Source organism: Theropithecus gelada, chromosome 6, assembly GCF_003255815.1.
Source record: "Theropithecus gelada isolate Dixy chromosome 6, Tgel_1.0, whole genome shotgun sequence".
Lineage (NCBI taxonomy): Eukaryota > Metazoa > Chordata > Mammalia > Primates > Cercopithecidae > Theropithecus > Theropithecus gelada.
Genome location: NC_037673.1, coordinates 134,446,150 through 134,460,996, shown reverse-complemented (window position 1 = coordinate 134,460,996; position 14,847 = coordinate 134,446,150). Strand labels below are relative to the sequence as shown.

The 14,847-nt window shown below is 47.1% G+C and overlaps 1 protein-coding gene across 1 annotated transcript; it reads right to left on the bottom strand.

Moving 5' to 3' along the window:
- Positions 1-5,058: 5,058 nt before the first annotated feature.
- Positions 5,059-13,000, bottom strand: WNT8A (Wnt family member 8A). Its single transcript, XM_025389019.1, has 6 exons — positions 12,735-13,000; positions 12,611-12,644; positions 12,258-12,396; positions 8,369-8,494; positions 7,537-7,679; positions 5,059-6,066 (listed from the first exon to the last, which is right to left on the bottom strand). The coding sequence occupies exons 1-6, from the start codon at positions 12,800-12,802 to the stop codon at positions 5,521-5,523; spliced, it is 1,056 nt and encodes a 351-aa protein (XP_025244804.1). The 5' UTR covers positions 12,803-13,000; the 3' UTR covers positions 5,059-5,520.
- Between the last annotated feature and the right edge of the window lie 1,847 nt (positions 13,001-14,847).

The following is a 14,847-nucleotide window of genomic DNA, read 5'->3' as shown; positions in this document are numbered from 1 at the left end:
GCAATGGAGAAATGCAAGTGGGGCAATCAGAGCTCTGTGAGACCAAGAATAAATAGATTCTTCAGACACTTGAGGGAAAGAGGTGAAGCCAGTTGAGGCTTGAAAAGGATGTCTGGCTCATATCCCACCTAACTCCTCACAGAAACTCAAGTTCGTGTAGCTGAAGACAGTCTAGGAAAAAGAGACAACTGGTGAAAAGCTGAAGTAATTGGCTTATTTCTTTTGGAGAATGAGTCTGTTTGAAGGCCTCAAATCCATAATATGAAGTCCTAGGAGAGGCCGGCTTAAGATGTAGTAGTGTCAATTCAGGATAGACGTGAGCAAATGCTCTGGTAAGCACTTTGTCCTGGGTAGGGAAGGACTGGCTTTCCCCTTCCTGACAGTCTTTCAAAACAGGATGTACAGTGTGTGCCCCCCACCCTTTTTTTTTTTTTTGGCTTTAGGAGCTCTCCTGTTCAGAAGCAGGTGGCTGAATTAAGTGATCTCTTATAGACTGCAAGAAGCTGATGGCAAAGAAATGACAAGGGACCTTCTCAAGATCACTGAGTCCCATCAGAGGTGTGCATGGGTACCTGAGAATCTGAGAGGAATGTGGGAATGAGTTTGGGTACCTGGTGCACCATTGGACCTTTCCCTACCCACTTCCTACCCACATCCCCACTTCCCCTGCCCGTCGTTTCCCTGGTCCCCTGCCGACCAAGTGCAGTTGGAGGCCTCCCAGACCCCTGGCCTAATTCCCCAGTGCTTTCTTTGGGTCATCACACATCCCTTTCCTGATGACGCTCCATGAGAAGGGCAGCCTAGCAGGGCAGGCAGAGCACCAACCATGGAGGCTGCCCAGGGCCCTGGAGTCTACTCTTTGCTCCTCTGCAATCTCAGGTGCTGATAGGGTCAGGATACTTTCCTCCTCCAGGCTCCGCTTGCCTTCAGTGGTAGGGAATGCTGCAGGATTGGGTGGCTTAGAGCTCTATTCCCATCCAAAGGTCTTTAACCTCTTCTAGAAGCCTTTGATCTGGTCCTTGCTTTTATTTTTCCCCAACCTGAACATCTTTATCTAGGTCCAGGGTCACTGCCTTTTGTCATCAATGAGGATTATGAGCAGTTTGTGATGTGGGGCTAGAAACATTCGTTTTTCTCTGAACCCTGTTTTTCCTTTCTCTGTCTTCTAAAATAAACAGCCCTCCTTTGACATTCCCTCTTGAAACTTTGACCTCTAATGGAGACCATAATGGTTAGTTTTTTTCTTTGAGTACCCCCTGGAGAACCAGGATTCTGCCCTACCAAATCAGCAGGAGCCAGGCTTTCTGCTTTGTCATTCTAAGGTAGGCCTTTGCAAATCAAAAGTTAGGTTTCTTCATTCTGGAGAAAGGCTGAGAAATATGATTCTCTTGCTTGGTGAAGAGGGAGGAGAGGACACCTTTCATTGCATATGAATGGTAGTCATTCGACAAAACTGTCATGATGGTTAAGAATGTTACCAGGGATCCCTGGGCTCCTACAGTGTAAGTGGTGTAAAAGAAAGAGTATGGATTTATGAGGCAGTAGCTTGAATTCAAATTCACCTCCCTGCATTTAATTCTAGGTTGAGGTGCTTAACCTCTCTCTGAGCCACAGTTTCCTCAGTAGTTGGAAAGGGATAATTGTAACTCTAATCGGATTGGTCTGAGGATTGAAGGAGATGATATCTATTAAGCACTTGACATTTAGTAGGTCATCAATTACTTCCTTTCCGCTCTAGTTTCCCTAACTTGCCAACAAGCCTGAGTAGATTGGCAGTGAACCAGAGGAGACCCAGGGAACAGGCCTCAGGGTTTTCTTAGGAGCTCCTAATTCTGCCCACATTAGAGAGCAGATGGGAAGAAGGAAGAAAAGAAAAAGACAAAAGAGATAAAGCTTTGTAGGGGTCTGGCAAGCATAATTATTTTCTTTCTTTCCTTCCTTCTATTTTTCTCTTTTCCTTTCTTTTTTAAAACTTTTTTTTTTTTTGGAGGCAGGGTCTCACTCTATCACCCAGGCTGGAGTGCAGTAGCATGATCACAGCTCACTGCAGCCTCGACCTCCCAGGCTCAGTGGATCCTCCTACCTCAGCCTCTGGAGTAGCTGTGACTACTGGTGCACGCCACCACGCCTGGCTAACTTTTTGGTATTTTTTATAGAGAATGGGTTTTGCCATGTTGCCCAGGCTGGTCTCTAACTCCTGGACTCAAGTGATCTGCCTGCCTCAGCCTCCCAAAGTGTTGAGATTACGAGTGTGAGCCACCACACTTGGCCTCTTTTCTTTCTTTCCCTCTTTTTTTTTGTTGTTGTTGTAGAGATCGGGTCTTGCCATATTACCCAGGGTGGTCTCAGACTTCCTGACCTCAAGTGATTCTCCCGGCTTGGCCTCCCAAAAGCACATTTTCCTTTTAATCTAGACTGAGCAAATACAGAATTCCATTGTGCAGGGGAAGAGATGCTGTGCTTGGATTTATTGAACTAGGGGAATAGGCTCGTGGACAGGTTTCCCTCATTGAGTTGATCACTTTTTCAGCAGATTTACAAGATCCATCATCAGATCGTGGCCAATCTGCCTGTCTTGGGTGCTGAATCTATGGAAACTGGGGGTTTTACTGTTCTGTCACCTTAATGATAGCCAGCTTGTTAAGGATGAACCAAAAGGGAAGGGGTGTAGGGCTGTAACTGATGAATCTGAATAAGGCTGTGTTGCCTTGGAGTGAATCCTTGACAGGAAGGCGACGGATGCAGAGAAATCCAAATTCCTGTTGTTTCTGGCCGCGGGTCCATGTGGGAAGATTGGTTGGTGTGACTGATTGCTCTGAAGGTGAGATGGAAGAGGGTGGGAGAGGCTTGGAAGGAGAAGAGACTAAGGAGACTATGAGTTTTTTGGGGAAGCAGACAAACTTCAAGGAATTCTCATTGCCCTGAGATTTCTTGGTGAAAACCTCTGCTATAAGCCCACAGTAAACACAAGGCTTGTTCTCTTGGAATGACCTTTTGAATAGGGCAGCAGGGCTGGTTGTGCTCCTGAAAATCCTTCCCAAGATTATTTGGTATGTCAGTAAGGTCCTGGGGAAGATGTCAAAGCCTCAGGTGCCTGGGTTCTTTGGCTGGAGATTCAGTTAGGAATGCAGGGAGAAAATCTAGTGTGTTCATTTCTCTAGCACAGGGTCACAACTCGGGTTTCAGGGGAGGTGCTTTGACATCTATATTTATTGAGGGTTTAACCTCTGTGCTGGATAATTTTATTTTTGCTTTTTCTCTGGGCCTCAGGGAAATAATCTTTTGGTTGCCTATTTCCATTCCTCCTTCCATGACCACCAAGCAGCACACACCACACACACTTTGTTTCTCTGTCACTGCTGCAGTGTGCTTTTGAACTTTCCATTGAAGGAGGGACAGAGAGGAAATCTGTCACTTCCTTGACATAGGCTTCGCTTTTATGTATCTGTCCTTGTATCTGTTCTCTGACATCTGTGGTAGTTTTAAATGTTTCTCTTGAGATGCCAACTTCCTTCATGAACATTTCACCTTCCTTTTCACTAAAAAACAAAATTGGTTATTCCTTTTTGGCATTAAAACAAATAACACATTAACTCTTTCTGATGACAGAAAAGATTTATTGTAGGCAAACGTAAAAATACAGAAAAACACAAAAGGAAAACAAACCACTCTCTTTTGGTATCACATAGTGGCAAATATTTGCACATTGCCACAAAAACAAAATTGGATTCATCCTGAACATGCCATTTTGCAATCAACTTTGTTCACTTAATTCTATCATGCATGTTTTCCATGTTACTAAGTATTTCTCAAGAATATTTTAGTGGTTAACAGTCTACTGTAAGGTCATGATTTACTTGTTTATCCTACTTTGAACACTTAAATTGTTTTCTAAGTTAAAACAATAAGCTAGGGGTGTTTTCCCATTTTTGGTGATCATTTTTACTTTTTATTCAACATATTCAAAATATCTCCTCCAGGCAGGGTGCAAGCCTGTGCAGACAGCAGAGATTCCCAAGGCTGAGATATTCAGATTTAGGAAACCAGCGGCTAAGCTCCCAGGGCTCTCTTTATGGGAAACGACCCCTCCTCCAAAGATTACCACTGGAAGATGTGGAAGTGCAAATGCAGGCAGGCAGAATCCACAACTCTTTTTGTCTCTTGCCCTGGGGCCCAGGTCTTGGTGTACAGACACCCCAGGACGCCCAAGTTAAGAGAGCAAACACACTTTGAATATGGTCCAGGTTCAAAGGGCTTCCTTACTCCCCAAGTTACTTAGGTTGCATTAAAATAACACTTTCTAGTTCTGGGAGTCTGTATTGTTTTGCTGTTGACCAGTGTCTGGGTCTCAATTTTTCATTACCTGACAAACACTGAAATCAAGAGAGTTGGATATTTCTAGTTTCCCCTTTTTCCTGGTGGATTATTGGGATACAGAAGCAGGGTTTCCCTTTTTGATCTTAAGGTTTCCAAAGGGAGTAATAGAAGTCCCAGCTGGATATATCTTGGAAGGATTTATTGCAAAATAAAGTTGAGTTCTCAATCTAGGAAAATAACAAAGGAGTCCCCAGCTCTCTGAGGAGCATCACTCTTGTGGGACCTTGTCTGGGTAGGTCATAGTCACCTGTCCACTTATTGCCACGATTCCCTTTCCATGGCTGCAGAGATGGTTTAGGAACTCCAAAAACCCCCAGGTTATACAGGGTGCTGGTTTCCCCAGGTGTGGGTGGGAAGAATTTATTTTCTTTTCTCTTTCTTTTTTTTTTTTTTTTGAGACAGGGTCTCAGTTTTGTTGCCCAGGCTGGAGTGCAATGGCACAATCACACCTCACTGTAGTCTCGATCTCCTGGCTCCAATGATCCTGTCGCCTCAGCCTCCCAAGTATCTAGGACTACAGGCAAGTGGCACCACACCTGGTTAATTTTTAAATTTTGTGTAGAGATGGTGTCTTCCTATGTTGTCCAGGCTGGAGGAAGAACTTCTCAAAAGTGCATACTTGGAGGGAAAGAAACCTAACATTCTAAAACTTCCCAGTAGGCAGATATGTGGTCTTTATCCCATTTATCAGCATGGATTTGTAGTCACAGGCTGCTCTTCAGGAGTCTGAACAGAACTCTTTCATTTTTTGCTTCTGTTCTCCTGATTCCCAGCAGCACAGCTAGGTTGGACATGGTCTGAAATTTAAAGGAACAAATACTTTGAAGGTCCCTCTAGATATGGACCCCAAACCAAACTCTCCCTGTAGGAAGCTGCATAAGTATAGGCACAGAGATGGGAAAATAGCTTGCAGGAAAGATGAAATGGGGGTCTGCCAAAATCAGGAGGCCCAGATTCCAATTTCAGCCCTGCCAGGAATATGCTGTGGAATCTTGGGCTTCCATTTCCCCACCGATAGCAGATATGAGGACTACAGACCAACACTGCAATTTTCCAATTGCTTTCCAATCTGTTCTCTCTAAGAGAGAAGCTACATCCCCTTCCACTGATGCAATTAATCAAGTGAACTTGTGTGGGGTATTATCAGGCACTGCCCTCACTCAGGGACTGGGCACTGCCTGAGGAGCGTGTGCAGTAATACTTGCTCACCACATGCCTACACTGGTCACACTTGACCTTACAGCACCACTGGAATTTGCAGTTACAGCTGCTTATGACCTCAGTTTTCCTCTCTTCCACCTGCAGCCCACATTCAGTGCACAGGCGCCCACAGCTACGTCGCTCCCACCTGGATGTGTTGTGGCTGTTCTGTAGGCACTCACGACCCTCTGTGCCATAGATGCCCAGGCTGGAATTGCAGGTACAGTAATCTGGTGATTCCTCTAAAAAGATCAGTTCCGCCTCTGCACTAGGAAGGAAGGCCTCAGCGGGCACCCAGTGGCCCTCGGCGCTGTTCCCAGCTCTCAGCTGCCGCTTATCCATTTCAATTTTCAGCGCCTGGTCATACTTGGCCTTTAGGTAGTCTCCCATCTCTCGGAAGTCAGCCAGCTGCAGCCAGCACGTCTGTATGCTGCAGCTCCCAGAGATGCCATGACATTTGCAGGTCCTTTTCATGGTGGCTCTCACTGCCTTCACAGAGAGAACACAAAAGAGAATGGCTCTGAGTAGGGAAGACCAAAGGTTAGTGATTAAAGGTAATGTTTCAGAGCTGTGTTTCTTGAATTTAAAGGAGCATCAGAATTATTGGGGAAGCTCGTGAAGAATATTTATTCCTGGGCCCTACCTCAGATCTTCTCAATGAGGATATTCAGCGGGGAAGGGGCTGGTACTGGTGATTTTAAAGCTTCCCTGGGTGATTCTGATGGAGAGCCAGGCAAGAGCTGGGAAGGTTACTAGAGTCCAGAAACCTCTGCTCCAGGCTCAACTCAATCACTTGTCAAGCTTTTCTCTATCTGCCCAGCTGGAATAAGAATTGAATATAATAATGACCAAGGAAGTACTCTGTAAATTTTAAAGGAAACTATGATAATTGCCACAGTTATTGTCTTGAGGGTAGGGGTGAGAGTATTTTGGGGGGTTTGGATTTGTCCTCTGGGTCTTCTCTGAGAGGGGAGGGAGCTCCTTGAGTCTGAACACTTATACCCCCAAGGCAATGAATTACCCATGGTTGTACTTGCTTAAAAAACCTCTTCCTGGCTAGACACGGTGGTGGCTCATGCCTGTAATCCCAAGATGTTGGGAGGCCGAGGCAAGAGGACTGCTTGAGCACAGGAGGCCAAGACCAGCCTGGGCAATATGGGGAAACTTCATCTCTACAAAACCCACAAAAATTAGCCAGGCATAGTGGCAAGTGCCTGTAGTTCCAGGTTCTCAGAAGGCTGAGGTGGGAGGATGGCTTCAGCCTGGGAGGTGGAGGCTGCAGTGAGCCGAGATGGCACTACTGCACTTCAGCCTGGGTGACAGAATAAGACCCTGTCTCAAAAAAAACCCCCAAAACCCAAAAACCCTTTCCCCCTTTCCCCGTTTCCCTGGGCACCCAGGATATTTAGGTATATGTTCACAGGAAATTTCTACACTTTTGGCTCTAAATCCAACTTGTTTCCCGATTTGTGTTCCGAATACTCCAGAGATTGCCACCCCACTAGAAGTCTTGGGGGAGAGTTAGACACTTCAGAGAAGCCTAGATCAATCCCAATTCCCCATAGCCCAGACAGACTTTAGGACACAAGGCTGGACAACAAGGCCCTGTTAATTTACTAGAACATGCAGTTGAAGTGATAAAAATTTAAGTCATAGAAGCAAGGCCTTGATTCTGTGTTCTCAGAAGCCCGCCTGTGGAGGGGCAGAGCAGAACATACAATGACAAGAGGACTCAGTGAGAAGATCTGAGTTTACTGCCTGTCTCTGACAGTTATTAGTTGCCTTGGACAAGCCACTTGGCTCAGACTTAATTGGTTCTGTCATCCAGAGAATGCAGGTAGCCATCTCAGTCTGGCTGGGTAGTATGAGGAAAGAATGTAGAAGACAGCTCTTGGTAAATTGTGAAGGGCTGTGCAGATGTGAAGCTGTTGAAATACTGGCCACAACTCCTATACCCACCAGTCTGCCGGCCCTGTTGTTGTGAAGATTCATCAGGGCTCTGGCATCCTTCCCCTTCTCCAAACTGTCCACAAAGAGTTTGGAGATCCTTTCCCCAAATTCCACATTGTCGCTGCAGCCTCCCCAGATCCAGCCATGGCCTCCTATACATAAGGAAAGAATAAGTTCTCCATGTAGCTCCGTGCTCAGTCCCAGTCACCCGCCAAACCATCCCCAAGAGCCCTAGAGTGTAAAGCTATGGCTGAAGGTGAGACAGGGAAATGGAGGTGCATGGGGTGGGTGGGTAGGAGTCCGATTGCCAAAGCCAACTGTCCACCCTTCAGACACTTCCCAGCCATAAGCAATTTGTCTTCTATACCCACAGTAAAAGTAGGCACACTGGGGCTAACTTAGATGCTCTCAAAGGTTCACTGCAGCTCAAACATTCCGGAATTCTGCACCATTATTCTACAATTATCTCGTAAAGGTTACTACCTCCTTCATTAGTGATAAATCTGAGTAAGTGTCTTAGGTAGTCTGCAAATTGCTGAGTAGCTCTAGATTATGGATGAGCCATTCCAAGCCTGAAATACCAGGGCTAGCTTTAACTCACTTCAGCCTTCTCATTTCTAATTGCCTTGTTGCTTGTAGAGCTACTTGCCTATACCTGGATTTATGGACCCAGGCTCAACTCTGAGAGTGTAAGGCTAGGAGATTCTACAATTGAAGGAGTTGCTGGAGTCTTGAGGTTTAAGGGAGCTGTGTCCCTCAGCCTTTCCCTGGAAGACTTTAGCCTGCACTCAGCTCTGTAGCCCCTCACCTCTTCCCACCCCCATTGGAAAGCTCAACTTACCTGTTTTTCCATTTTTTGACCCATCACAGCCACAGTTTTCGAAGTCACCCATGCTACAGTTCTTGGTGATGGTGTACATGACTCCAGCAGAGCTGATAGCATGTATGAAGGAAGTCTCTCTGGTGGCTTTGGAGAGAGAGAGGGAACTGACTGGAAACTTGGACCCTGATGACCCAAAGCAGAGGCTTTGGAAAAGTAATATTGTTTCTCTCCTTTATCCCCTACTTCCTTTGGGTTTAAGAAGATGCTTTTCTTTTCTTTTCTTTTTTCTTTTTTTTTTGAGACTTGCTCTGTCACCAGGCTGGAGTGCAGTGGTGTGATCTCGGCTCACTGCAACCTCTGCCTCCCAGGTTCAAGTGATTCTCCTGCCCAAGCCTCCTGAGTAGCTGGGACTACAGGCTCATGCCACCATGCCCAGCTAATTTTTGTATTTCTAGTAGAGACAGAGTTTCACCATGTTGACCAGGATGGTCTTGATCTCTTGACCTCATGATCTGCCCTCCTCGGCCTCCCAAAGTGCTGGGATTACAGGCATGAACCACTGTGGCTGGCCTTTTTTTTTTTTTTGAGACAGTCTCACTCTGTTGCCCAGGCTGGGGTGCAGTGGCATGATCTTGGCTCTTTGCAAACTCTGCCTCCCAGATTCAAGCAATTCTCCTGCCTCAGCCTCCTGAGTAGCAGGTATGTGCCACCATGCCTGGCTAATTTTTTATTTTTAGTAGAGATGGGGTTTCACCATGTTGGCCAGGCTGGTCTTGAACTCCTGATCTCAGGTGACCCACCCGCCTGGCCTCCCAGAGTGTTGGGATTACAGGTGTGAGCCACTGTGCCTGGCCTATTTTTTTAAAATTATTATTATATTTTTTGAGACAAGGTCTCACTCTTGCCCAGGTTGGAGTGCAGTACATGATCTCGGCTCACTATAACCTCCACCTTCTGGATTCAAGCAATTCTCGTGCCTCAGCCTCCTGAGTAGCTGGGACTATAGGTGCCTGCTACCACACCTGGCTATTTTTAATTTTTTTTTAGTTTTTAGTACCATATGGGGTTTCACCATATTGGCCAGAGTGGTCTAGAACTCCTGGGCTCAAGTGATCCACTCACCTTGGTCTCCCAAAGTGCTGGGATTACATGCATGAGCCACCACACCTGACCTATTATTATTGTATTAGAAATAGGGTCTCATTATGTTACCCAGGCTGGACTCGAACTCCTGGGCACAAGCAATCCTCCCGTCTCAGCCTCCCAAAGTGCTGGGATTACAGATGTGAGCCACTGCATCCAGCCAATGCTCTTCTGTTTGAAAGAACAATGCATATCTTTTCAGCCTCCTTACTTCATCCTGGCAGGAATGAACATCCCCATGTTACCAGTGGGGAAAGTAAAAACTAGAGATAGAATGATGAGACCAATGTAATCCCAGCACTTTGGGAGGCTAAGGTGGGTGGATCGCTTGAGCTCAGGAGTTCGAGACCAACCTAGGCAACATGATGAAAACCTGTCTCTATAAAAAATACAAAAATTAGCCGGGCATGGGGGTGCATGCCTATAGTCCCAGCTACTCAGGAGACTGAGGCGTGAGAATTGCTTGAGCCTGGGAGGCAGAGTCTGCAGTGAGCCGAGATTATGCCACTGCAATCCAGCCTGGGTAGCAAAGTGAAACCCTGTCTCAAAAAAAAAAAAAAGAATGATGAGAACAAGACCACTTTCCAGTTGTGGTGTTGGGATCAGGACCTTGCCCTCTTAGAGTCCATCCTAGACCTCTGTCCACTAGCCACTGCTGCTAGTCCTTAGGCAGTGAGACTCAGGGCTTGATGCTGGCCTAGGAGAGAGAGGAGGACCTTTGCTGCTTCTGACTGGGAAGCTTGGGTCATGTAATAATCATAACAATCATGACTGCCACCTACTGAGCTCTTATCTTACTAAACTCTTTTTTTATTTTTTATTTTTTTTATTTTTATTTTTTTTTTTTTGAGACGGAGTCTCGCTCTGTCGCCCAGGCTGGAGTGCAGTGGCCGGATCTCAGCTCACTGCAAGCTGCGTCTCCCGGGTTCATGCCATTCTCCTGCCTCAGCCTCCCGAGTAGCTGGGACTACAGGCACCCGCCACCTCGCCCGGCTAGTTTTTTGTATTTTTTAGTAGAGACGGGGTTTCACCGTGTTAGCCAGGATGGTCTCGATCTCCTGACCTCGTGATCCACCCGTCTCGGCCTCCCAAAGTGCTGGGATTACAGGCTTGAGCCACCGCGCCCGGCCTTAAACTCTTTACAAACATTGTCACATTTCATTTCTATGTACTCCCTATTCTATCTGTATACCCCATGGGGAGACATTTCTTTCGAGCCTCATCTTTTTTTTTGAGACAAGGTCTTGCTCTGTCACCCAGGCAGGAGTGTAGTGGTGTGATCATAGCTCACTATATTCTTGAACTCCTGGGTTCCAGAAATCCTCCCAACTCAGCCTTCCAGGTAGCTGGGACTACAGGCACATGCTACCATGCTGGCTAACATTTTTACTTCTATTTTTAGTAGAGAGAGGTCTTGCTATGTTGCCCAGGCTGGTCTTGAACTCCTGAACTCAAGCGATCCTCCTGCCTTAGCCTTCCAAAGTGCTGGGATTATAGGCATGGTCCCAACACGTGCTTAGCCACTTTCTCCGTCTTCTTTACTCTTTCCCCTAACTATTCTCAGGTGAATGGTGAATGTTATCTTCAAAAATGACACGCAAACTACAGCACACAGTTACAAATGGGTGCACGTGCACACCCATACACACACACACACACACACACACCCCACCTGAGGCACAACTCAATGTGACGTCTCAGTTTTTCTGTTGTTGAGATTTTATGGCAGTTAGCCATGTGAAACTTCCTCAGGAGCTGCAAACACCCGATTTTTTTTTTTTTTTTTTTTTTTTTGAGACGGAGTCTCGCGCTGTGTCACCCAGGCTGGAGTGCAGTGGCGCGATCTCGGCTCACTGCAAGCTCCGCCTCCCAGGTTCACGCCATTCTCCTGCCTCAGCCTCCGAGTAGCTGGGACTACAGGCGCCCGCCACCACGCCCGGCTAGTTTTTTGTATTTTTAGTAGAGACGGGGTTTCACCATGTTAGCCAGGATGGTCTCGATCTCCTGACCTCGTGATCCACCCGCCTCGGCCTCCCAAAGTGCTGGGATTACAGGCTTGAGCCACCGCGCCCGGCAGAACACCCGATTTTTATTTCATGCAACTCAGTGCAAGATCAGTGTGTACAAACACACAAATATAAGCATGCATTTAAAAAATAGAGTGATTTCTGCTGAGCACTGTGGCTCACGCCTGTAATTCCAGAACTTTTGGAGGCTGAGGTGGGTGGATCACCTGAGGTCAGGAGTTTGAGACCAGCCTGGCTAACATGGTGAAACCCCATCTCTACTAAAAATACGAAAAATTAGCCAGGCGTGGTGCATGCCTGTAATCCCAGCTACTCAGGAGGCTGAGGCAGGAGAATCATTTGAACTCGGGAGGCAGAAGTTGCGGTGAGCCGAGATTGTGCCATTGCGCTCCGGCCTGGGCAACAGAGTGAGACTTCGTCTCAAAAAAAAAAAAAAAAGAGTAATTTCCTACATTTGTCTCATACATAGAGACACCTCATATCCACCTCATTCAAATCCATGGGATACTTCTGATGAACTAAACAGAACTGGCCTTACTGACCCAAATCACAAATCTGGGGTTGAGAGAGGGGAGGTAATTTACTCAAGGCCACATAGCAAGGAAATAGCAGGTCAGCAGGTCACTGGTAGCATTTTCATTTCACTGTGCAATACATGTCACACATATACACATACTGCAGGCGCCCCTCCATTCCCATATATACCCCTTGTACAGGTGAGTCCCACACAAACTTACCACTTCTCAGCCTATTGTGGGTAGAGAGCTGAAGAGCATTTTCAGGGCAGTTCCAGCGTTCCCAAGCAAACTGGAACTTGCATTCCTCGATGCCACTCTGGGCACCCAAGGCCACGCTAGTCGTGTAGGTCAGATAGGCCTGGCAAAGGGAAGAGGGCTGTGAGCTTCTGCCTGGTATGGGTGATCTGGGATAGGAGAAGCAGGCAGGACTCAGATGGGCCAGCTCTCCATTGAGAATCAACCATGGGTTCCTCTGGGTGAGGGGCTCTGGCACTGTCCCCTCCCCTCTTTTCTCCAGAAGAGTCCCCTTAGGGCCCTCAGTGGGTAAAAACAAAAGCTGGAGATCATCCTACCTTGGGACCTGTTATCAGGAAATTGTTCACTGACCTAGCAAGAAGAGAAAAAGTGAGGCAGAGGTGAATGGGGATGAGACAATGGGGCTTCCTTGGCAGGGAGTGAGGGTGGGAAAGGACTTACCAGGCAGAGGCACTGAGTGCAGTGCAGCATATGCCCGCAGCTGCCCAGAGCATAGACAGGTTCCCCATCGCCCTGCCTACCCCCGCGGACCAGGTCCAGCTCAGGTCCAAGTCCAGAGAAGTGAGCAGAGGGCAGGGTCTTCCTCAGTATTTATGTGAGAAGATTCTGAATGTCCAAGGGGGGAAATCAGCAGCTCTTCTCATTTGTTCTTGACTGGCAGGGCTGCAGGAGCCACTGACCCAGTGGGGGATCTGGGAGGAGGGACTCAGTTTTCACGGAAAGCCCCGCCCTGCCCAGCCCCTCCAGCCCTTTTTCCTCCCAGACTGAGAAAGAGGCTGAAGCTTTTCTCCTATCCTTGAGATTTCTTTCTTCTATATGTCAATTTTGTCTCTTCCTGCTTCTTTGGCCCATTTCTCAGAATCATGTAGGCCAGAGCAGGCTGGGTCCTTAACCCTGAAGGCAGGTCACCTATTCTTGGAGCTACAGTGTCCTCCTCTGTCAGTGAGAGCCCCCTCTCTGCCCTGCCATCCTCCCCCAGGTGTTAACAATCAGAAAGCAACTCCATCTGGAGCCCCTGCCTACTCATTTACCTGAACCAGTGACTGGGCCATCCCTACCACTTCCTTCAGGTCTGTGAGGTGATGGAGCTGTGGGACTATGCAGCAGGAACACTTCAGAGTCCATCTCTGCAACAGTCCCTTCTACCACATTCTAGCAAAGTAAGTGCTGGGAAATTTCCTTCATTCCTAGCAAATCTGTCCTTTTATATCTGAAGCTTACAACTCCAGTTAGTTGATTTTTTATATATCTGAGAACCAACCATAGGGTCACCCAGGGCTATATTTGGGAAGACTGATGCCTTCCTTTTTTCTTTCTTTTTTTGAGACAGAGTCTCTCGCTCTGCCGCCCAGGCTGGAGTGCACTGGTGCAATCTCAGCTCACTGCAACCTCCGTCTCCTGGGTTCAAGCGATTCTCCTACCTCAGCCTCCCAAGTATCTGAGACTACAGGTGCCAGCCACCACGCCCGGCTAATTTTTGTATTTTTAGTAGAGAAAGGGTTTCACCATGTTGGCCAGCCTGGTCTTGAACTCCTGGGCTCAAGTGATCTGCCTGCCTTGGTCTCCGAAAATGCTGGGATTATAGGCATGAGCCACTGTGCATGGCCCTGATGCCTTTCTTTCTGATACCATTTTGTTACTAGGACTTAAGCTCCTTAGGCAGGAATCTGTCTTTTATTTTATTTTATTTTATTTATTTATTTATTTATTTATTTATTTATTTTGAGATGGAGTCTCACTCTGTCGCCAGGCTGGAGTGCAGTGTTGTGATCTCGGCTCACTGCAACCTCTACCTCCCGGGGTCGAGCAATTATCCTGCCTCAGCCTCCAGAGTAGCTGGGATTACAGGTGTGTGCCACCATGCCCAGCTAATTTTTGTATTTTTAGTAGAGATGGGTTTCACCATGTTGGCCAGGTTGGTCTTGATCTCTTGATCCACCCGCCTCAGCCTTCCAAAGTGTTGGGATTACAGGCGTGAGGCAGGCACCACGCCCAGCCTTATTTTATTTTATTTTATTTTATTTTATTTTATTTTATTTTATTTTATTTTTTGAGACAGAGTTTCACTCTTGTCACCCAGGCTGGAGTGCAAATGTGCAATCTCAGCTCACTGCAACCTTCGCCTCCCGTGCTGAAGCGATTCTCCTACCTCAGCCTCCCCAGTAGCTGAGATTACAGGTATGTGCCACCATACCCAGCTAATTTTGTATTTTTAGTGGAGACGGGGTTTCACTATGTTGGCCAGGCTGGTCTCAAATTCCTGACCTCAGGTGACCCGCACACCTTTGGCCTCCTAAAGCGCTGGAATTACAGGCGTGAGCCACCGCACCCAGCCAGGAATGTCTTTTAGGTTCACTTTGGGTTCTTAGTGCTTAAGAAGGCACCTGGATGATCGAATGAAAGAACCTGTAACCCCTAGTGGGCACCATTAGGTATGGTTGGGGACTAGAATAAAGTGGGGGGAAGTCCTTGTTGGTTGCTGAAGCTCTTTCCTAAGACTGGAGAAGAAGGTCTAGAGAAGTTCAGAGGAAAGCATAGATGGAAAGTCACAGTT

Bases quoted from the DNA above. Each gene is read 5' to 3' on its own strand.
- WNT8A (XM_025389019.1), bottom strand. From the start codon at position 12,802: ATGGGGAACCTGTCTATGCTCTGGGCAGCTGCGGGCATATGCTGCACT. The intron at 12,645-12,734 runs GTAAGTCCTTTC...TCTTCTTGCTAG, and splicing joins GCACTCAGTGCCTCTGCCTG to GTCAGTGAACAATTTCCTGA. The intron at 8,495-12,257 runs GTAAGTTTGTGT...CTCTCTCCAAAG, and splicing joins CCACAATAGGCTGAGAAGTG to CCACCAGAGAGACTTCCTTC.